This window comes from Canis aureus, chromosome 12, assembly GCF_053574225.1.
Source record: "Canis aureus isolate CA01 chromosome 12, VMU_Caureus_v.1.0, whole genome shotgun sequence".
Lineage (NCBI taxonomy): Eukaryota > Metazoa > Chordata > Mammalia > Carnivora > Canidae > Canis > Canis aureus.
Window position 1 is genome coordinate 57,437,416 of NC_135622.1, and position 23,703 is coordinate 57,461,118.

The following is a 23,703-nucleotide window of genomic DNA, read 5'->3' on the forward strand; positions in this document are numbered from 1 at the left end:
GGCCACAACTTAAGACTTCAGTCTGCGGCTTTCCTTAGGCCCTGAAGGCATTTTCCAGCCTTATCTGGGGAGAGGGATAAATGGGTTGGGCAGGGTGGTGGGGTGGAGGAGAAGGTGGAACTTTCCATGCAGGACAGAGCAGAAGCTGATAGAGAAGGCAGGTAAGTCAAACCGTTAGACCCCACCAACCCCATTGTCCCCTGAGGTTTCTATAGGGTAAAAACGGCAGGTGCTCTAGAAATGCCACAGCAGGACTAGTAACAGGCCCAGGGGCATGTCTTCAAACCAGCGGTGCTGCTGAGCTCAAAACGAGGTTACAGCTGTGCCGGACGTGTCAATTTTGACACTCCTTGGGCCATATTGCTGCAGCCACGACAGGTGGCACAGCCAGGGGCACCGATGGGCTGGAAGCGGCTGAGAGAGCCCTGGGTATAAAGACGCCAATGACCTACCTCCGTTGGCCAGGAGGTTCTCCGGAACCTTCCCTTTAGCATCTTCCATAACTTCCACCACGCTCTGGGCCATCCTCTTTATGAGGCTTTGGAAAAAGAACACAAGGCCGTTAGACTAGGAAGGTGCCTTCCTAATCCTCTTCCACGGGCGGGTGGGTGGGGAAAGGAATGGGAGCCGCCCTCTGGGGGATCTTTGGCAAGAGGCAGGCAGAGACTTCAAATGTGAATAGCCTCTGAACCAGTATTTCCACTTCTGAGAACCTATCTTAAGGAAATAGGACGAACAGAAAAAGCTTTCTGAATAAAAAGATGTTCTGCGCTGCAGCAGACTGGAAGCCACTGGAAGGTTCGACAATAGGGGATTGTTTGAGTAAACGGCATAGCCCACTGAGGGACCATTACGCAGGCATTGGGAACGAGGTCTACAAAGAATGTCTAATACTGTGGGACAAGGCATGCATTATAACGTTCCATGGAAAAAACCCAAGATACAGACTTATACAGACAGCACGGCTGTGACTACGTGAAAGGGCTCTTCCTACTTTACGGATTCTCGATTATCATCCATAATGGTAATTCAATACTGAATTAATCCGGACTATAATAATTCAGTATTGCTTTTATAATTAGAAAATCAAAACCTTTTAAGTCTCCAGAAAGGCTCCTGGAGGCTTCAGAAAGTATGAGAAAGGATGGTGAGCTAGCAGGGCAGAGGGTCGTCCAATCACTAGGCTGTACGCCTGAAACTCATGTAGCACTGAAGATCCAAAACGTCATAAAACAAACAAGAGTTCTCCACCCCTCAAACCAATAACAAAGTATGAGAAAAGAAATTGAAGTATAGGATTTCAAGGCAGAAGGACTCAAATTCACACGGCTCTGCCAATTACAAATGTATCGCTTCTTTGTTTGGTTTTTAATTTTTATTTTAAGTAGGCCCCACTCCCAGTGTGGGGCTCAGAGATCAAGAGTCCATGCTCCACCCATGGAGCCAGCAGGGTGCTCCTTGCAATTTTTTTTCTTTTTTCTCCGGGAGCCTGCTTCTCCTGCTGCCCCCTCTCTCTCTGTCTCTCTCATGAATAAATACAAAATTAAAAAATAAATAAATAAATAAAGACATGAGACTCCCGATGTGGGACTTGATCCCGGAACCCTGGGATCATGCCATAAATAAAATCTTTTTAAAAAATGAAGTAATATCTGCACCCAAGGTGCTCAAACTCACAACCCCAAGATCAAGAATTATACACGTTTCTGACGGAGCCAGCCAGGTCCCCCAAATGTATGCTTTGGGCCAGATTTTTTTAATTTCTTTGTACCTCAGTGCTCTTATCTATAAGATGCAGATCACACCCATTTTGCAGGATTATTATATTAATATAACTCATTAGACACCGAGGATCTGGGAGCACAGTGTCTGCTCCTGGAGGCTGAGCACTGGGAAGTCCGGCTGGAAAACATGCCAGACTAGGACCGAAGTCTAAAAGCTCTGAAGATCCCAATCTCTGCCTCAGGCCTCCTCTCCAGCTGCTCTGGGCTCCCAGGAGGGAGGCAGCCTTGGCAGGGAGCCTGGATCGGGTCACTCAATTCCAGAGGGGGAACATGCTCTTCTGCTGTTGTGGCATTGGCCATCCTGGCCACGCAGGGCAGGAGGCTGGGGGGGCTGAGGACCAACGCAGGAAACTGAGGCAGAAGGGCGCCACTGAAAGGTCCCAGATATAAGGGAGGGAGGGACAGGGAGGAAGGGAGGAACAATCAGGGCAGGGGAGGAGGGGAAAGGGAGAGGAACGAACCTGTTTTCCCATCAAAGTGATATGTATTCATGGTCAAAATTTGAAAAATATCCCAAAAAATGAACCATCACACTGCTCTGCCCAAGAGAAAACACACACTCTGCATTCCGGCACACTTCCAGCACCTTCCACGTCCACGGCTTATGTGAGCTGAGGTTTTCTTTTGATAACACCTGCCACTTGGCGGAGACTACCAGGTACCAAATATTCTGTAATCATTACCTCATTGAATCCTCACAAGCAGGGGCGCCTGGGTGGGTCAGTCGGTGAAGCGTCTGCCTTTGGCTCCGGTGGTGACCCCGGGGTCCTGGGATCGAGTCCCATGTCTGACTCCCCACTAAGTGGGGAGTCTGCTTCTCCTTCTCCCTCTGTCCCTCCCCCCAACTTATTCTCTCTCTCTCTCTCTCAAATAAATAAATAAAATCTTTTTTAAAAGATCCTCACCAACATTCTTGAAGGCGAGTATTATCCCATTTTACAGATGAAGGCCAGAGAAGTAAGCTGACCCCATCCACCTGGTCCATCTGAGGATCCTGAGGGTCTCAGCCACTGGACCACGCTGCTGTCTACACTGAGACCCATCCTGGACTTAACACCTCCATAAATGTGTCAGCATTTCTTAGAATAGCAGTTCTCCACCTTACTAATTATAACTAATTATAATGACTCTACTAATTAATTACCCCACTAATCTCAGTCTGTTTTCTCAGCTATAAAATGGAGATGGGATTGCCCATCTCACGGGGTTATTTGTAGTGTGCTGTAATGCCTGTGCGGTTCCAGGTGTGGGGGGTTCGAGGCAAACCTCAGAGGTGCTCCAGGCAGCCCAATGGACCACATCGGGCTCTCCGCCCCCTGCTCAGGGAGACATGTGGCAGGAGACTGGGGCCAGTGGGGGACGGTGAGTCTGGTTCCCTCAGTTCCAGGAACCTCTCTCCTCTCTTCCCCTCCAGCCTGGGGGTCTGACCACGGCTCCCCACCTGCCTGGGTTTGTACACCATCCCTCGTGGGCCACCTACAGCCCACACGCAACACTTCACCCGTTCATAAACAGACACTCCTCAAATCCTCCTCATCTGGATAAAGAAGCTGTAGTCTATATACACAGTGGAATATCACTCAACCATTACAAACCATGAATACCCACCCTTAGCTTCGACGTGGATGGAACCGGAGGGTATGATGCTGAGTGAAGTAAGTCAATCGGAGAAGGACAAACATTATATGGTTTCACTCATACAGGGAATATAAAAAATAGTGAAAGGGATTATAGGGGAAAGGAGAGAAAACGAGTGGGAAAAATTAGAGAGGGAGACAAAACATGAGAGACATCTAACTCTCAGAAATGAACAAGGGGTGATGGAAGGGGAGGCAGGCGGGGGGATGGGGTGACTGGGTGACGGGCACTGGGAGGGGCACTTGATGGGATAAGCACTGGGTGTTATGCTGTATGTTGGCAAATCGAACTCCAATAAAAAAAATTCCAAAAAAATTTCTGAAAAAATCCTCCTCATCTGAATGTGTCTTCCATTCACTGTGAAGACTCTGGCTCACTAAATTCATTTATCCATTTGTTTGCTCATTCATCCAGCAAATTCCATATGCTAAAGCAACTGTGTACCCAGTACTGTTTATAGTGCTGTGAACGAACGAAACAAAGGCCCTGCTCTCGGGAAGCTTCTATCCTAAAGCTGTCAACAATTCCACTTTATTGGGGCGCCTGGGTGGCTCAGCGGTTGAGGTCTGCCTGCAGCTCAGGTCAAGATCCCAGGGTCCCAGGATCGAGTCCCACCTTGGGCTCCCCACAGGGAGCCTGCTTCTCCCTCTGCCTCTGTCTCGGCCCCTCTCTCTGGGTCTCTCATGAATAAATATATACAATCTAAAAAAAAAAAGAAAAAGAAAAAACAATTCCTCTTTATCATTGCTATCGTGGTGCATGCAAGTCACTACCTCCACATCCTCTGTGGTGCCTTGAGTAATAATTTGTTTATGCGAAGGTAGAAGTAACGCTCACCCCAGCACAATGCCTGATGCGCACCGCTGCTCAGGACATGTTTGTCGAGTGAATACATGACCTCTGGCACTCCGCGGCACCTAAATACCACACATGCTTGCTTCCTAATCAACCGCAAAACAGAACTCACTCATCATTTTGTTAATGACTTTTTGTGGCTTGCGATTCTAGCCCGTATGGAATTTTCAACAATAACAAGTAGGGCCGCACACCTGCCCTCAGGCGTGTACGCCACCGCGGAACATCTCAGAATAACATGGTCTGATGAAGTTTAACTGCTGGAAAACCCACTTATTGCACAGAACAAAAGGAGCCCTGACCTAGCTGTGATGACTATACCGTCATCAGCAAATTGTGGTCTTCCTGAATCAGAACATTTTTCTCATCAGAAGGAGCCTAAGAGACTATGTGATGTTTTGTTTTTACTAAGAGACTCTACAGTTTACTGTGAACACACTTCTGTGGACAGAGCTTCCCCGTACCTGGGATCTACCGCATGGTGTCTTGCCACCTGACTGTATGGTAACTACTTCCCTACCTTTGGACACATGGGTGGTTTCCCCTGTGATAGGATGTTGCAATGATACACATGTTTTGCCCACTTGTGCAGGTCAGAATAAGTTGTTAAAGAATAACTAGTGGAATAAAGGGTATAAACATTTGTAATTTTAACAAACAGGCCAAGCAACTCTCCAAATATACAGAGCCGGAGTGCAGCCCCATCAACAATGGGTAAGAGCGCCTGCTTCCCTAAACCGCAGCCAACATCGGGTGTCATGAATGTTTAATCTCTGCCGATCTGATAGCTGAGAAATTATATCTCATTGTTGCTCTGATTTGCATCTCTTTGATCATCACTGAGGCTGGACATCTTTTCATAGCTTCATTGACTCTACAAATGACTGTTTTCTTCTTCTGTGAATAGCATGTTTATGCCCTTGGCTGCTTTTTCTGTTTTTTTGTTTTTTGTTTTTTTAAATTGACTTACTTGTAAGGGCTTTTAAGTATCTCAGGAACTCAATTCTTGAGACGGTGCTTTGAGCTGGATGACGTCCCCATGTTAAAGGTGAAAACATGAAGACTTACATTGCTGAAAGTCACCCACGGAGGGTGACTTGACAGGTGTCAAAGCAGAAACTGATCCCAAATCAACACGACTCTGAAGTCCATGCTCTTCAACGCTAGTTTACATTACACTTGGCACTTTCCTCTGAAGCACTTGATGAAAACATATATTATTAATCCATAAGGTAGGATGTACGCTTGTATTTTTAATTAAAAAGGCAAACTGCAAACACTGGGTAATCTTAATTGTGGTGCTGGGTACATCAGTGTCTGTCTCTCTGATATAACTACAGGAAACCTGGCATCTGCTGAAGGCTTGCAACTTCCAGCGGAAGGCTTGAACCATAAATTGTGGTTAATCTGGTTCAATCTCAGCTCTTAACACAGTAGCAGCAACCCCTTTTCCCATCTCTCAGCCACATGGGAGGCAGCTTTGTGTTCTAGGAGCAACCTGTACACAGTTTGCAGGAGCCAGGGTGAACATAAAGGACCCTGTCCTTGAGATACTGGGGATCTGTGTTCTGATTGCTGCTTCTGATCACAGAGGTACAAAGAGGTGGGTGGTTAGTGTGGTGAGTGTTTTATGCCTCCCTCTACCACCGCAAGCTCCTCGCCCTTCAGCTACACTGACTTCCAAGGGATTTAAAGAGTGTGTTGTTGTTCTCCCCTCTTCACTTTTCTTTTTCTCATTTTTGGAACCAGACATGAAGATTAACATTCCAAAACAAACAAACAAACAAACAAAACTGTGTATATGGGGAACATTAGAAAGCAAATGTTCAAAGCCAGGGAAGGGCTCAGGAAAGACCTGAGAAGACTCTAAGTTTATACCTCAGGCTGATCCTTGGCACAGAGACAGCCTACAACAGTTGAAAGTAATAACAAAAAACAGCAAACCCAATAACAAAAAACAGCAAACCCAGAGAAGGAGAAGGATCTGATTTCCAGAGTTACCACATTATTAGATTCAAATGTCCAGTGCTCAACAACAAAAAAAAATCACAAGGCATAAAAAGAAACAGGAGAGTACGGCCCATTTAGAGAAAAGAAATAAATGAACATAAGCTATCTCTGTAAAAGAGACGATGGTAGACCTACCAAAGACTTTAAAACCACTGTTTTAAAAATGCTCAAAGAACTAAGAGAAATTGAGGAGAAAGTTAAGAAAATTAACTATGAACAAAAAATAAAGAGATAGAGGCACGCCTGGATGGCTTAGTGGTTAACATCTGCCTCTGGCTCAGGTCATGATCCCGGGGTCCTGGGATCAAGTCCCACATCGGGCTCTCCACAGGGCGCCTGCTTCTCCCTCTGCCTGTGTCTCTGCCTCTCTCTGTGTGTCTCTCATGAATAAATAAATAAAATCTTTTTTAAAAATTGAACTACTGAAAAAAAGGAGATAGAAAGCCTTTAAAAAAATGCCAAAAAAGATTCTGGAGCTAAAAAGCACAATAACTGAAATGATAAATTCACTAGAGGGATTCCAAGGCAGATATGAGCAGAAAGATTTAGCAAATCTGAAGACAGGACATGGAAATTACCAAATCTGAGGAACAAAAAGAAAAAAAGATTGAAGGAAAGTGAATAGAGCCTAAGGGCTCTATGGGCACAGCAAGTGCACCAATATATGCATTTTGGGAGTCTCAAAAGAAGAAGAGAGAGGCGCCTGGATAGCTCAGTCAGTTAAAGCAGCCCGGGTCATGATCTCCAGGTCCTGATTAAGTCCCACGTCCAGCTTCCTGCTCAGCAGGGAGTCTGTTTCTCCCTCTCCTTTGGTCCCTCCTTCCCCCCTGCCCCTCCCCACCCTATATGCTCTCTCTCTCTCCCAAATAAATGTTAAAATCTTAAAAAAAAAAAACAAAAACAGAAGAGCGAACAAGGGACCCAGGTGACCCAGGTGATAATAATGAATCACCAAGAAGTCTCCAAAAAAGAATGAGGAAGGTCTCTCACGGATTGCCATGAAAGGCTGTCCCTTTTGGAATAAAGGGGAAAAAGAAAACAATAAGTAGTATCTGGGACACCTGGGTGGCTCAGCGGTTAAGTGTCTGCCTTCAGCTCAGGTCCTGATCCTAGCTAGGGTCCCAGGATCGAGTCCCGCATCAGGCTCCCCGCAAGGAGCAGGAGACCCGGGATCGGGTTAAAAAAAATAAAATCTTTTTTAAAAAAGAAAATAATAAGTAGTATCTGTAGTTATGGTCACATTTTTGTAAAAACAAAACCAAAAGACATAAAAATACTCGTATTATGCATGGAAAAATCTAGAAAGACTGGCACTACATTGTTGAAATGGCTATCTTTGGGGACTAGAGTTGCAGAGAGGGGATCCAGATTTTCAAATGACCAGCATGTATTAATAAAAAAAGAGAAGAATGGTGTGGCAAATAAACAGAGCAATAAGAACGTGATCAAGAGCATGTCACCTGGGCTCAGCTGCTTAAGACTTCTTTCTTTTTTTTTTAAATTTTATTTATTTATTCATGAGAGACACAGAGAGAGAAAGAGGCAGAGACACAGGCAGAGGGAGAAGCAGGCTCCATGCAGGGAGCCCGACGTGGGACTCGATCCCGGGTCTCCAGGATCATGCCCTGGGCTGAAGGCGGCGCTGAACCGCTGAGCCACGGGGGCCGCCCTAAGATCTCTTTAAAACTGAGCTTGCCAGTCCAGTCGGGAGCTAAGGGAGAAGGTGGGAAAGACGGGGGCACCACCCAGGTGGGAGGCAGGGCAGGTAGGGAACCGATGGGGGGACAGGTCTCCAGGAGCCAGGCAGCTAGGAACCCGGGGCTGAGGGGCCAGGGAAGAGGGGCTGCCGGTGGCCACGTGTGCAATGAAAATGCTCTGCTCCTCCTTTCTGAGAACACTACGGGGCACCTCCTGGCGCTGCTGATTTTCGAATCCTGGGCTCCAAGAGGGCCATTCCCGCTGGCCCTTGGGACACAGGATGGCTCAAGAGCTGAGCGCACAGCAGGACAGGGACCCCCAAGACCTCTGTCCACGCCCTCTCCTCCCGCAACCCCACGCTCGTCTGACCACCTGTGGCGCAGGGCCCCGGGGCTCGCCCAGGCCCACCCCGGATGGACGATGGGCACCAGCGGGGGGTGATCGCCACTCGCTGAAGCGCCACGAGATCCCAGGGCCCACGCACAGAGGATGTTCTTCCTGAAGGGTGGCCCCACTGCAAGCTTGCCTGGCAAAGCTTCGTGGGGTCCCTCCTTCCAGAGCATCCCCTGTGGACCCAGTTTTCATCGGGGCACCCCTCTCGGCGGGAGACCCGCCCCCCCCTGCACCGCCCCCCTGCTCTGCGGGGAGAAGGGCTGAGCCTCGCACACCCGGGACGGGAGTGTGCCTTGAGGATCCCAGGTCCCGGGTGCATCCACGGGAAGGGAAACAGGGCTTCCCCGCCCCCCCTTCCCTGGGTTTTTTGGAAAATTCAGACAAACCAGGCTGATAACCGACTGGTTTTCAGAAATTACTCCATGCCAGGGAAGAGAGGGCTAACAGATGACAGGGCGGGGCAGAGGAGTTTCCACAGAGTTCGGAAGCAAGAGTAACAATAGCTTTTATCTAGTGAGCTGTCCTCGGGCCTCAGGCACTTTGTGGACGCACAGACACAAACATCAACGAATGACAGATGAGGCGAGACCACAGTGGGCTCAGGAAGCGGAGGTTCAGAGAGACCAAGACACCTGCCCAAGATCCCTTGGCTGGTGGCCTTGACCTTGACTAGTACTGTCCCCAGACCCCGCCCCTAATGCAAGGCCCGGCACCACCCGCTCTCGGCACTCCAGCGGCCAACGTGTCCCTCTCTGGATAACCAGAACCCCAAGCACACCCCACAGATGAAGGAGCTCTGACAGGCCCAGCCTTCCTCTGCAGCCACACAGGAGCCCGGAGAAGCGAGGCCCAGAAGCTTCCACACAGCTGGTGACTCACTGAGCCCCTGGGCCCCTCACCCCGCTCCTTTGTCTGTGCTTCCTCCTCCGCCAAAGGACAATGAAATCAACGTGCCTTGCAGCAATCATCAGGAACATGTGACTGGATCATGATTCTCTGACTTTCTTTTAATAAAAAATAAAGGTTCAGTGAGGCCTCTGAGAAGGTTCCCACACTGGAGGGCTCTGGAGGGCTCTGGAGGCTCTGAATTCTGGCCTTGCTTTTTAGAAGCTGGAAGTGGCAATAATGGGCTGATATTTCCACCTTTAGAGGGATCCCCTCAGCCTACTGTTTGTAAAGCCATTTAGGAAAATCACCCATCAGTCAAAACAGAATTTGCTTTGGCCAAGTCAGCTTTATGCAGCTTGGTTCACCCACAGCTCTGCTGATTCTTGGTCCCCTTCTAAAGCCTATCTACCCTCAAGAGAAAATTCGCCCCCCTACGGGGCTGGGGACAAGGAAGGCCTCTCTTGTGTCACTGAAACGCTCTAGGGTCCTGCAGGCCTTCAGGAGTAAGCGGGCGTCCTCTGAGCATGGGGATGAGAAGGGAGACTGGAGTTTGTTTAAGTTCCGGAGCATCTTCCAGAAAAGTCAATCCACCAACCAGTCTGGGCACCGTGCCCAACTGCAGGAGCCTCCCTCACAGCAAGCTAGGCCCAGGGCACACGATGTGAAGAGCGCCCCCAGAGTTGTGCAACCTGCAGCCCACCCCAGAGGATGAATGGGCAAAAGCCAGAGTGGGCAAATCATAAAAACAGAACTACAAATGGCTGATGGGCACCTGAAGATATGCTTCCTCTTGCTGGTTCCCAGGAAATACACATTAAGACCATCACAGGGATCCCTGGGTGGCGCAGCGGTTTGGTGCCTGCCTTTGGCCCAGGGCGCGATCCTGGAGACCCGGGATCGAATCCCACATCGGGCTCCCGGTGCATGGAGCCTGCTTCTCCCTCTGCCTGTGTCTCTGCCTCTCTCTCTCTCTCTCTCTCTCTCTGTGACTATCATAAATAAATAAAAAAAATTAAAAAAAAAAAAAAAAGACCATCACACATGATCTGCATTTTACCTGGTCAACCAGCAGACAGGGGTATGACGAAACAGCGCTGTCTTACCACCTCATTGGAAAACGACTTAGCGATCTGTACAAACAGCTTGAAATACGCCTGTATCCTTTGAACCAGTCATTCCACTTTTGGAAATGCGTCTTTAGGACACAGCCAAAAATGCAGCTAAGGATTTACGTGAAGGTATTAATCAGGGTACTATTATGATTAAGTGTTTCATTACCACGAGAAATAAAATGAAAGAAGCCCTCCTGCCATTAAAAATCCTTGACTTGGGCGCCTGGGTGGCTCAGTTGGTTGAGCGTCTGTCTTCAAGTCAAGATTCCAGGACCCTGAGATCGAGCCCCCTGTTGGGCTCCTTGCTCAGTGGGGAGCCTGCTGCTCCCCTGCTTGCAAGCTCTCTCTGTCAGATAAACAAATAAAATCTTAAAAAAAAAAAATTCTTGACATTATAGTCATGCCTGGGAAGGAAGACTAGAATATAAGCCCCCCACCCAGAATCATCACATGGAGTCACGATTGGAAGGGCCCTTAGAGACCCAGGAGAGGTGAGGACCCACTCGAGGTCACACAGCCCTTAGGTAGCCGACCAGAGCAAAAACAAGACCTCAGTTTTAGAGTAACAAATTGAATTTAATAACTGTTGTTGACTTGTTGGTTTTTTTTCCCCTATAAAATCTCTCCTCACTTAAATCTTTTGTCTATTTGCACATGGAATTTTTTTTTTTAAAGTAAGAAGAAAGCAATAGACTGCTGACACAAACATTTTTTCCACACTGCAGAAGTGGGTGGGGCTTCTGTGGAGCCTGGCCAGCCACCCCTATGGGATTCCTCCCATGGTCAATCACCTTTAGGGGCCTCGTGAACACACATTTCATGGCAAATCTGCATGAAAGGTGTTTCCTCTTGGTTTATCTGAAAATATCCAGGCTTTCTCTTTGCATGAAATGCCCACAAGAGGCAAATCCATAAATGAGTGTCCAATGACCAGGGGTTGGGGGAGTGGAGGGGAGGGGTTGGGGCTGAGGCTGGAGGTTGCAGAAGGGAGTGATCGTGACTGACAGGCACAGGGTTTCCTTCTGAGATGATGACCACGCTCTGGAATCAGATGGTGGTGATGGTTGTAAACATACTGGAGACCAGTGAATAGCGCCCATCAAAGGGGCGACTGTTACCATGTGTGAATTATGTCAGTTCTTAAAAACCTGCCCTAGCCTTTCTCTTGGCTTTGAAGGTGAAGATCCAGCCTGGAGGAGAATGTCAAGGACGGATTTGGCCCTTTATGCTGGATGTCATCACCTTCTCCAAAGTTCCTTGGCCTCGCTCCCTTCTTTCCCGCCACTGCTATATCTTATCATTGCCACCAACCTGTCCAAGCCCTGCCCGGGGTCACTGTCCTGGGCAGGCCACAACATCTTTCTCCACATTTCCTCCAATAGCTTCCTCTCTGCTTGTCCTGCCTCTCCCAATCTGGCGCCCTCCTGTCCATCCCGCCCACAACAAGCAGACAAAGCTCTGCAAATACCCAGCTTAGCATGTCAGTGCGCTGCTGAAACTATGTCAGTGGTTTCCCAAGAAATTCAAATGTTGATGTTCAAGCTCCCTGGCCAAGTTAACAAGGGGCCCATCCATCTGCTTGTCCGGCCTCCTCCTTCTTTACCTACCCACCACCGCCCTTCCCATGCCAGCCTTCTAGAAGCACCTGGGACATCCTGAGCCACCTGGATGCAACTCATCCTTGAAAACAGCCCAAGTGCCCCTCCTTGCGGCAAGTCACCCCTAACAAACACAATACAGTGATGGATAACACCCCCGCCCAATACCTGTTGGTTCTTGCACTCAATAAAAACTGTATTGTGTTCATTACGTACCAGGCAATATTATGGGGAGATAGTAGTGAACAAACCGACCATAGCTGCCGCCCTCGTGGGGCTTACTGGAAACTTCCCTCCACCACATCACTTATTATACTGTACAAAGTATGGCTTTCCTTATCTAGGTACTCCATCAAAACAAACAGATCTCTGAAAAATTATTAATTGTACGACCATCAGCTCCAGCAAAAATACAGTGGTTCCTGGAAGACACACAGCCTGGCAAGTGCTGGCTGGCTGGGCAAGTGCCTGAGAGGTGAAGCAGGATGTTAGACCAGTGCTCCTCAGAGCCAACGTGGAGCCATTTTTGTTTTGTTCACACATCACCTAGGATTGAGATGATCTCTTTATTCATCTACCCCATCTCCCAGAATGTGAACGTCTTGAAGAATGGCCATTTCCTTAAAAATAACAACTCAGCATTCTCTATGTCTACGTAGAGAATTATGTAGAGAGGCTACATAAGCCTCAATGCAATCGAAATAGCAAACTCAGCCCATGATAAGGGAGCCGTGTCCTGGGACCACATGGGACCCACGCTTTAGAAGGTCCCAGTGTGGCCTTCCTCTAAGCTGCGTCCATCCCTTTGGAGCAATCCAAAGGTTTGAGGGTCAAAGGGGATGTGTATGCCCACACTGTGTATCCAGGACCCTACATGCCTCAATGGGTAGATATTTATGTAAGAGAAATTAAAACATATGTCAAGGGACGCCTGAGTGGCTTAGTGGTTGAGCGCCTGCCTTTGGCTCAGGATGTGATCCCAGGCTCCTGGAATGGAGTCCCACGTCGGGCTCCCTGCAGGGAGGCTGCTTCTCCCTCTACCTATGTCTCTGCCTCTCTCTCTGCGTCTCTCATGAATAAATGAATAAAATCTTTAAAAGTAATAATAATAAATAAATAAAACATATGTCAATAATAAAAATTGTACATGAATGTTCATAAAAGATCTTTCTTTTTAATAGTCCAAAACTGGGATGCCTGGCTGGCACAGGTGGTTGGGTGTCTGACTCTTGATTTTGGCTCAAGTCGTGATCTCAGGGTCATGAGATGGAGCCCTATAACAGGCTCCACGCTTAGCGGGGAGTCTGCTTGAGATTCTCTCTTCCTCTCCCTCTGGCTCCCCCTCACGTACCTGCTCTCCCTCTCTCTTTCTCTCTAAAAAAAATACATACATAAAAGTCCCAAACTAAAAAAAAAAAAAGTCCCAAACTAGAAGGCATCTAAATGTCCCCCAACAGGTGAACAGATAAATAAATTGAGGGTTACTCATAAAACAAAATACTACTGAGCAGTAAAAAAAAAAAAAAAAAAAAAAAAAAAAAAAAAAGACTGCTAATAGACACACAACATAGATAAATCCCAAATAATGATGTGGAATGGAAAACCCAGACCAAAGAAAGAGTAAGTAACTGTATCATTCTCTTTATATAAATGCTGTGAAAGATGCAAATAATCTTATAGTGAAAGAAAGCATATTAGTGTTCAAGGAGCTGTGAGAAAAAAATTGCTTACAAAGGGACACAGAGCACCTTTTGCAGGGAAAGGGACACGTGGTGATGGCTTCACAGACATGTGTATTTCAAAACTCATCAAACTGTCTATGCTTGTCATTCATGTCTAAATACAGCCACTAGGGAAAAAAAAAGCTACTATGCCCAGGTCACATTTCTTAACTGTCAAGTTCATAAAAACCCAACATTTGATAACACACTTGATGAGAAAGGTTTAGGGAAATGCGGACTCTTCATCATCGAGGGTGGAAGTGCAAAATGGTCAGCGCAGGGAAATCTGGCAACATCCATCAAAATTACAGAAGCATATGATGCTCGGAGTCAGCAGTCTGCTTCGGAGAATTCAGCCTGCGGATATACCTGCACACCCTTCCGTGCAAAGTGATGGTCTGGGTGCGGGATTGGGTACTGCAGCACCATTGGGAACGGCTCCATTCCCCTTCCCCGTGAGACTAAATAAGCCAGTGTCCACCTCTGTGGCTGGTTAATAAACGATGGGACCTTCCCCGTGAGGGGGGCCTGGTAGCTGGGAAAGAGACAGCTCTTTATGAACCAACAGGAGAATCTCCCAGGACACATTGCTAAGTGACAAATAACCAAGATGCAAAACGCCCATTTGGATTACTACTTTGCGTTTCCAAAGGGGAGAGGCTCCGAAAATGTATCCGAGCAACTCCTAAAACTGGTTTCCTTAAGCAGGGGCCGGGAAAGGGGTCAGATGGGGCGCGGACGGTGTAAGGTGTCCGGGAGACTTCTCATTGTTCAGATCTTGGATGTGTGTGAATGTATGACCGGTTCAGAAACAAACTTTTTTTTTTTTTTTATTATGAACTTTTTAATATATATTGAGAGTCCCCGGTCTAGAGATCAACTTCCTGGAAGTGTGTGGAGATTAAATGGGGTTGGGACATCTGGGTGGTTCAGTGGCTGAGTGTCTGCCTTTGGCTCAGGGCGTGATCCCAGAGTCCTGGGATCGAGTCCTGCATCGGGCTCCCTGCAGGGAGCCTGCTTCTCCCTCTGCCTGTGTCTCCAGCCCTCTCTCTATGTCTCTTGAATCACCCTAAGCTTCTATTTAAAATGCAGGTTCCAAGGGGTGCCTGGGTGGCTCATTTGGTTAAGCGTCCAACTCATGATTTCAGCTCAGGTCATGATCTCAGGGTCATGAGTTCAAGCCCCACAGCAGTTAGCATAGCTAACTACACACAGAGTTAGCTTAAGTTTCTCTCTCTCTGTACTCTCAATCTCTCCAATAAATAAATAAATTAGTCAAGTAATTAATGCTTTAAAAAATGAAATAAAAGGGCAGCCCCGGTGGCGCAGCGGTTTAGCGCCGTCACACCCAGGGCGTGATCCTGGAGACCCTGGATCGAGTCCCATGTCAGGCTCTCGGCATGGAGCCTGCTTCTCCCTCTGCCTGTGTCTCTGCCTCTCTCTCTCTCTGCATTTCTATGAATAAATAATAATAAAAATCTTTAAAAAAATGAAATAAAATAAAATGCACATTCCAGGACCCCACCCCAGATAAGCCTCATCAGAATCCCTGAAGGTGGTGGTGCCCAAGGACCTGTGCATTTTTTTTTTTTAATTCTCAGGAAATCATTTGGGCTGAAAGAGGAGGCTTATGACCTCCTGATGGGGTAGATGAGGGACACGGATTCAGTACATATTTATTCAGCTCCCACTATGAGTCAGGCGCTGTTCCAGAACCTGCTTACCTGCTTTCTTAGGGCTTATATTCTACAGGAAACAGGCAAAGACAAAAAACAAAAGTATTAAATAGTGGCAGGTGGAATGCAAGTATCAAAACAGGGTGACCTGGCAGGATGAGGCTGTCAGCCAGTCTGGAGAAGGCCTCTGGAGGAGGTGACATCTAACCCGAGATGGGGATGACAAGAAGGAACCCGCCCTGCAAGGGTGGGGGTCCTTCTCGTCCAAGGCAGGTTGTGCCTGAACCCAGAGCAGGATGGGGCCAGGGCGGTGGTTGGTGGGGAGGACATGAGGGAGGACTCCAAAGCCCGACTCAGTAGGTTCTGGAAGTCAGAGTTAAGAGCATGCATTCTATATCGAAGGCACTGGAAAGCCACAGGAAGGTCTCAAGCACAAAAGTCATGAGCCTCTTCTCCCTCTGCCTATGTCTCTGCCTTTCTCTCTGTGTGTCATGAATAAATAAATAAAACCTTTAAAAAAATAAATAAAGCTGCTCCTGAAGTTCTTGAGAACAAGGGTGACAGCCATCTCGTTACGGTGTGAAGAGCCAAGCCAGAGGGCTGAGGAGCAAACGAGGTTAGGGCCGCTGGGCCGAGGCCTGGAGAACACTGGAGCCGTGGGGCCCAGGAGCTGCTCGAGATCTAAGATGGAAGTAAGAGCCTTTGACTAAATTTAGCCTCCAAAGGATTATTCTGCGGATTTCACAATGTTGCCTCAGGCCTCCCCTGACCCCAGGCCTGCTGCACAGAAGGCCACCAGCCGACATTCCTTCCCTGCTGGCCCAACTTCTGGTTTGGTGAGAGCAGCTAGAGATGGGGGGCGGGGGGGTCAGGGACTGAGTCACCTCAGGCAGAGCAGAGAGTGTCACAGCAGGACCTGAAGGCAGGGCTGGCAGGGGAGAAGCTACCTGTCCCCTTCCCAGGTCCCTGGCTGAGGGAGGAGAGAAGCAGGTGGACCAGGGTAAGGCCTGACACGCACCAGCTACGTGACTTTGCACAAGCGGCTTCCGTATTCTCATCTATCACGAGCGGGTATTTACCCAGTTCGCAGGACTGTGGCGAAGATTCCATGAGGAAACAGAGAAATGAGAAGCGCCTCCTACAGCGCCCGGCACACGATGAGTGATCGCTGAAAGGCAGTTGCCAGAACAGGGTGGTGCGTGAACTCAAGATAGAAAACAGGGCAAACAGAGGCGCAACAACCCTTGTCTTGTCAACCCCCATAGCCTTCATGCCTCCAGCAAGAGCGCCAAGTTGCATCAGGTACCAAAGCACAGAGCAGATATGAAAATGGTGATAACTGTTGTTCCTATAAACGTTTATCGACGCTGTACAATGAGAACAAGAGCATGCACCCATCTTGGCACCCATGGAACATTCAGGAGAAGCAGCAATACACGTGGTCCCACGAGGTCTTCAAATGGCCAAAGATAGAAACAGCACTCACTTACTTCACACTGAAAATGCAGATTTTCAGGCCCCACCTCAGACCTACTGAATCAGAAATTCTGCAGGTGGAGTCCCGTAATCTATTCTTTCATGGGGGGGCGGGGGGTGGGCAGAGAATCTCAAGCAGGCTCCATGCCCAGCATGGATCCCAATGTGGAACTCGATCTCACAACCCTGAGATGACCTGAGCTGAAATCAAGAGTCGGATGTTTAACTGAGCCACCCAGGCAGCCCTCCAGTAATCTATTTTTTTTTTTTTAAGATTGTATTTATTCATGAGAGACAGAGAGAGAGAGAGAGGCAGAGACACAGGCAGAGGGAGAAGCAGGCTCCATGCAGGGAGCCCGATGCAGGACTTGATCCCGGGACTCTGGGATCATGCCCTGAGCCAAAGGCAGATGCTCAACCATTGAGCCATACAGGTGCCCCCAGTAATATGTTTCCTAACAAAGCTTCCATATGATTTTCTTGTACGCTGCTGTTCAAGAGCCACTGATGTAAGTGGTGTGGAGGTGGCATGCCAAGTGTGGCCTGCAGACCAGCAGCACAGTATCAGTATATATAACTGGAGCTTGTAAGAAATGCAAGGTCCTAAGTCAGAATCTGCATTTTTCTTGAGATCCCCAGGGGATTCATCTGTATGTTTGAGAAGCACTGTCTAGACTCTAGCCCAATGCTGCCTCATAGAAATATAATTGAGCCACAAGTGTCATTTAAAAATTCCTAGTAGGGGATCCTTGGATGGCTCAGCGGTTGGGCATCTGCCTTCGGTCCAGGGTGTGGTCCTGGAGTCCTGGGATCAGGTCCCACGTCGGGCTCCCTGCATGGAGCCTGCTTCTCCCTCTGCCTGTGTCTCTGCCTCTCAATCTGTGTCTCTCATGAATAAATAAATAAAAATCTTTAAAAATAATAATAAGAATAAGAATAAGAATAATTCCTAGTAGCCACACTAAAAAAATAACAGTGAAATAGGGCAGTCCCAGTGGCTCAGCAGTTTGGCAACGCCTTCAGCCCAGGGCCTGATCCTGGAGTCCCGGGATCGAGTCTTGAGTCGGACTCCTTGCATGGAGCCTGCTTTTCCCTTTGCCTGTGTCTCTGCCTCTGTGTGTGTGTGTTTCTCATGAATAAATAAATAAAATCTTTAAAAAAATAACAGTGAAACTAATTTTAATAATACATTTTACGGGGCAGCCCCGGTTTAGCACCTCTTGCAGCCTGGGGTATGATCCTAGAGACCCGGGATCAAGTCCCACGTGAGGCTTCCTGAATAGGGCCTGCTTCTCCCTCTGCCTGTGTCTCTGCCTCTCTCTCTCTGTGTCTCTATGAATAAATAAAATCTTAAAAAATAATAATAATGTATTTTACGTAACCCAATATCCAGAACATTACTGTTTCAACAAATATTAGGATTTTCCTTTTTTTTAAATTTTTTTTTTTTTGGTACTAAGTCTTTGTAATGTGATGTTTCATACTTCACACATCTCATTTCAAACTAGCCACCTCTCAAGTACTCAAAGGCCCCATGTGGCTAGTGGACGCTGTGTGAACATCGTGGAGAGGATGGAGAACAGAGTAAAACTTCCAAATTCTTTTTACAAAGCTGTCATCATTCTTACATTAATACGGCTTTCTAATGTTGTGCTGTCACACAACAGACCCACCTTAATATTGTGGTTAAAAGTGAGGACTCTGGAGCCAGACTCCCTGCCTCTCACCTTAGCTCCAATTCAGTAAGTTTGTGGGTCATGAAATTAATACATGAAAATCTCTATTTATAAACAGTAAGCATTTAAAGAAAACATCTCATTTCTAATAGCAATTAAATAAAAAATAAAACTTGAGGGGAAATCGTCAATGAGATACCGTGCAGAACCTTTATTGAATGAGACATGGAAACTCTCTTTCAGAGGAAGGAGAAAAATAATTAAGTCATTTGAAAGATGCACTGTGCTCATGGAAATACTCAAAATGATAAGAGTGTTAATCCCCCCCTAATTTCAATATAATCCTAAATGAATTATCAACAAGATCTTTGCACCATCCACATGATAGGTTCTGTCCTAAATGCTTGGGATATATCTGAATTTTTAAAAAAAAATCATGCTTAAGAGATATCTCACAATGAGATCTTTAAGGTTTGTAAATATTAGGGCAGGAGCATGAAGGCATGTGTATTTTTTGTTTTGTTTTACTAAGGAAGGAACAATACAAAACCATCATAATGATTGCCTACGGGGAGAGCAACTGGGGTAAAGTGGAACTTTTTGTTCCTTTTTATACCATTTGATTGTTACACCATTTAAATTTTTAAATATTTACAAATACTTTGTAAAATGCCAATGTTAATTATCTGAGCAATGAATAGACATGAGTGAGCCATTTTTAAATGTCTGTATTTAAAAAAAAAAAAATCCTAACAATGACTGATGGGTGAATCTGGGTCAAGGCTCCTCTGCTGCCCTGAGCCCACTCAGCAATTTGGGCATGTTCCTCATCTGGAGCATGGCTGGGTTAGATTAGCTCTCTAAGGGTCTGTGCAGCTCTAATATTTCAGGATTCTTCTGTTCATTCATTCAGCTGGTTTTTGAGGGCCTACAAAGTTATAGGTGAAGGGATCTACCGTGTACCAATGACTAACCTCAGGATCTAACTAGAAGGCTGGTATTAACCAAATGATCGCAGAAGAAAATGCACAAGTACACTGTGAATGCCATGAAGAGGGAGCCCACCAGGACAGGGGGTGGGAGGAGAGTCTGGGGAGGCTGAGCAGCCTGAGCAGGTGTTCAGGGGGTTTACAGCGAGGGGGAGGTTGGGAATAGTCATCAAGAACAGGAGGACAGCCAACACATACAGTAGGACTGCCAGGCAGCTTTGAGGAGTCTAGAAAGCACACAGCATTAAGAGGCATTCAACTGAGGCGCCTGGGTGGCTCAGTTGGTTAAACAAGTGTCTGCTTTTGGCTCAGGTCATGATCCCAGAGTCCTGGGATCAGGCTCTCTGCTCAGCAGGGAGTCTGCTTCTCCCTCTCCCTCCCCCCAGCTCATGCATTTAATCTCTCTCTGTCTGTCAAATAAAAAGGGGGGGCACTCAATTGATATTTTTCTAATGAACTGAAGAAATGTCATGCAGCCAGGGTAATGTTTTAAATTATATTTGCTTGTCTTTAGAATGCCCTTAGAAGAACCCACTCCCTGAGATCTGCATCATTAAGCAGACATCCGCACTCAGATATCTAATCTGTGATCCACATCTTTGAGCTAACCCTCAGTCAACTCCCCCGAGCCACATGGGTAAAGAAAAGCCACCAGCTATCCCAGAAGCTGGGCACTTTACTCAGGGGGCAAGCGACAGTCACCCGTGTACCACAGGGCCCCATGCAGTGTCTCTGAGTGCCCAAAGCACCTGTGCAACGTAACTATATTTCAACCCGCACCGCAAAACCAGCTAAGATAACGTCAAGAACTCAAACACTGATAAAGGTGGGGGGCGGGGGGAGGGAGGCAGTGCGCTTCTTTCAAGATAAAATCATTCGGTTTCTCAAATGTTCATGAATTCCAGGGTAAATATAGAGTAAATGGGGGGGGGGGGTGGATAAAGAATAAATTTAAAAAAAAAAAGGAAGAAGAAGAAGGCAGTAAGCAAAACCTGCCTTCCAGCTACATGGAAAAACACTCTAGTGCCCCGAGTAAATAAATAATAAAAGGATATGGAAACAATACACCTTGAAAACACTTGCCCCTCCTCTGTTCTCCTGGCCAGAAGCAGCGCTGACAGGTTTGTGCTGCCTGGGCTAGCATTTATTTATCTAACAACACTCATGTCCCCTTTAAAGGATGAGGTAGGACGTTTCAAAGACCTGCAGGCCTTCAGGTAGTGTATATCCTATCATTTTACTCTAAACTCCAGCATTAACTCCTAAGACAAAGAACCCTGGGCCCCTGGACTAAATAAATGCTAGAAATAAGGGGTGCTCAGATCACACCACTTCCCTCTCCCGGCCCCGCCTCTGAAGGAAGGCTCTAGAGAATATATACCCACAAGGAAAAATAAAACAATGCACTGTGACTGCCATTCTCACCACACCTAGCCCTGCTTTTTGAAAACACCTTAATTCGTATGGGTCCTATCTGTTTCACGATGACAGCCTTAACCTTGCCTGCTCACACTATTTTCATAGTACTTCTTAAATACATGCCATGGCACCAGTGCAAGCAAACTGTTGCAACCACTAGGTATGGGACAGAACACAAATAAAAACAAGGCAAAACAACAAAACAAAAAGGAAATGAAGGTGGAAATAATAATCCAGGATCACAGAATTTTAGAGCTAGAGGAATAAGAAACAGGCCACGGGACCTGCACTAGGGCAGACAATTTGTAGCAAAGAAAGATCTAGAAGGGTCTAAAAAAGTCTAGAAAGACAAAATGCTGACTCGCGGTCATTTCTGCAGCAGGCCTGGAAACACTTCTTATGGCAATACTGCCGCTCCTCACTGCATGGCCCTCATGCTGTGGTGTGTTAGGGCTGCGGAGAAAATCAGGAGTAATCGCAAGCCTAGGGCAGTGAGCTGCCTCCACTGTCTGTCAGACCCAACTCCTGTGCAGCGGAGTAGCCTAAGAAAGGAGTTGATATTCAGGGATCAGGCCACTGTTCCTCAGATGTTAACTTTTCATAGAACATGTCCTAGGGGGGCCTCTGGGTGGCTCAGGGGTTGAGCATCTGCCTTTGGCTCAGGGCGTGATCCCAGGATCCTGGGATCGAGTCCCACATCGGGCTCCCTGCAGGGAGCCTGTTCTCCTTCTGCCTGTGTCTGTGCTTCTCTTTGTGTGCCTCTCATGAAAAAGAACTTAAAAAAAAAAAAAAGAACATGTCTTAGGTTTTTATAATACTTGATATAACATGACTTTACTTCCCTTCACTCTTCTGTGAAAGCACAGAGACACTCACTATTGTCCCATTTTACAGATAGGAAAGCCAAAGGCTAGTTTTCTTTTTCAAAGTTGGTGCCAACTACTTGGTGACCAGGACTGCCTTCCTGTGGTTGGAGCAACATCCCACGTGTATCAGAATGTTACTAACAAAGCACCCTTTTCATTCTCAGACTAGGGATAGGTGAACAGCGACAGAACAAGAAAACCAGAAAAGAACCAGAAAAGAACCCAGAAAACCTAATTTCTAGCTCATGGCACCAATCTGCAGATTAAGAATCCTTAAAGTGTGATCGCTAGGACTCCTTTAAAAATGTGTTAAAAAGGCAGGGACACATCACATCACCTTTGCGCTGAAAAGAAACACCAGCAAAGTCCATAGGCCCCGAGAATCTGAAACCCTCTATGGAGGCAGCAAGATTAAGTGGCGGGTGTCCTGGTCATGACCTGGGCCTCGTGGACTGTTTTCTTCATCTACCCCACCTGCATTCTTTTTCATTCACATGAGAACATTTGTTAACACATTTTCAGTTGCACGAAAACTGGGGGTTATTATTTTAAAACAGCCAAATAAACAAATTTTGGCAAATCCCTAGGGTATAACACTCAGAGTGGAATAGTTAATAGTGTGATCCACAGGATATAAGATATGAAGAGAGGGGTACTTAGGTGGCTCAGTCAGTCGAGCATCCAACTCTTGACTTCGGCCCAGGTCATGATCTCAGGGTCAAGATCTCAGGGTTGTGAGATCGAGCCCCACTTCGGGCTCTGTGCTGGGTGTGGAGCCTGCTTGGGATTCTCTCTCTCTCCCTCTGCCTCTGCCCCACTCATGCAAGCACTCTTGCTCTCTCTCTCAAATAAATGATCTTTAAAAAAAAAGATATAAGGAGAAAAGCAAGTTACAAAATACATATAACAAATGTCACCGTTATTAATATATGCAAGCATAAATAACATGCAGAGAAAAAATTGGAGGTCTCTACTGTAAATACAACATAACAACATAGTGGTATCTTCTGAATGGCATAATTACTGGTGATTTGGATTTTCTTTTTTTTCTTTAAAGATTTTATTTATTTATTCATGAGAGACACACAGAGAGAGGCAAAGACACAGGCAGAGGGAGAAGCAGCCTCCCTGCAGGGAACTTGGTGCGGGACTCAATCCCTGAACTCCGGGATCACAACCTAAGCCAAAGGCAGATGCTCAACCACTGAGCCACCCAGGTGCCCTTGATTTATATCTTCTTTTTCATGGTCCTCTGAGATCCATCTCTATTTTCCAGAGATTATGTACTAGATTTGTAACAATTTTATAAATTAATAAAGGACTTTAAGACTTTGAACTACTCTCACACACTTTTGGTGGGAATGGGAATGGGAATAATTCCTTGGAGAGGTGATGTGGGCATATCTGTACAAGTTTACATCCAAATATTCTTTAATCCAGCATTTCAATTTGCAATTATCCTACTCCTACATGTGCACAAAGAAAAAAGGACCACCATACAACATTATTTGTAACAGCTAGAGACCAGAAAACTTAAGTGTCCATCAATAGGGAAATACAAGTAAATTAGGGAATCTCTATTCAACAGAATAGAGCCCAGTAGAAAAACCCAGTTATGGACTGACATGAAACTATCTCTAAGATATGTGATTAGATGAAAAAAGCAAGGTGCAGGACATACGCTCTTATTTGTGTAAAACTGCTTTTTGGGACATATTCATATTTGATTATGCATGTACAGGCTGTCTCCAGAAGGTGCTCCTCAAAATTACAGTAATGTTGCCACAAAAGAGGGGAAATGAAGGAACAGGAAAGAAGAAACCAGATGAGAAGAAAACATGTCACTGGATAGCCTTCCATCTGCACTTCAAATTTTTTACTATGTGCTTCTAGTACTACAAAAC

General features: G+C 46.6%; 1 protein-coding gene across 5 annotated transcripts in view; it reads right to left on the reverse strand.

Annotated features, from left to right (window-relative positions):
- The window catches only part of ATP6V1C2 (ATPase H+ transporting V1 subunit C2), a 53,428-nt gene that overhangs the window by 25,265 nt on the left and 4,460 nt on the right, over positions 1–23,703 (reverse strand). For all 5 annotated transcript variants that reach the window (XM_077844137.1, XM_077844134.1, XM_077844136.1 and 2 more), the window contains exon 4: positions 453–538. In XM_077844137.1, coding sequence (XP_077700263.1) covers positions 453–538 — 86 coding nt within the window. The remainder of the gene's footprint in view (positions 1–452; positions 539–23,703) is intronic.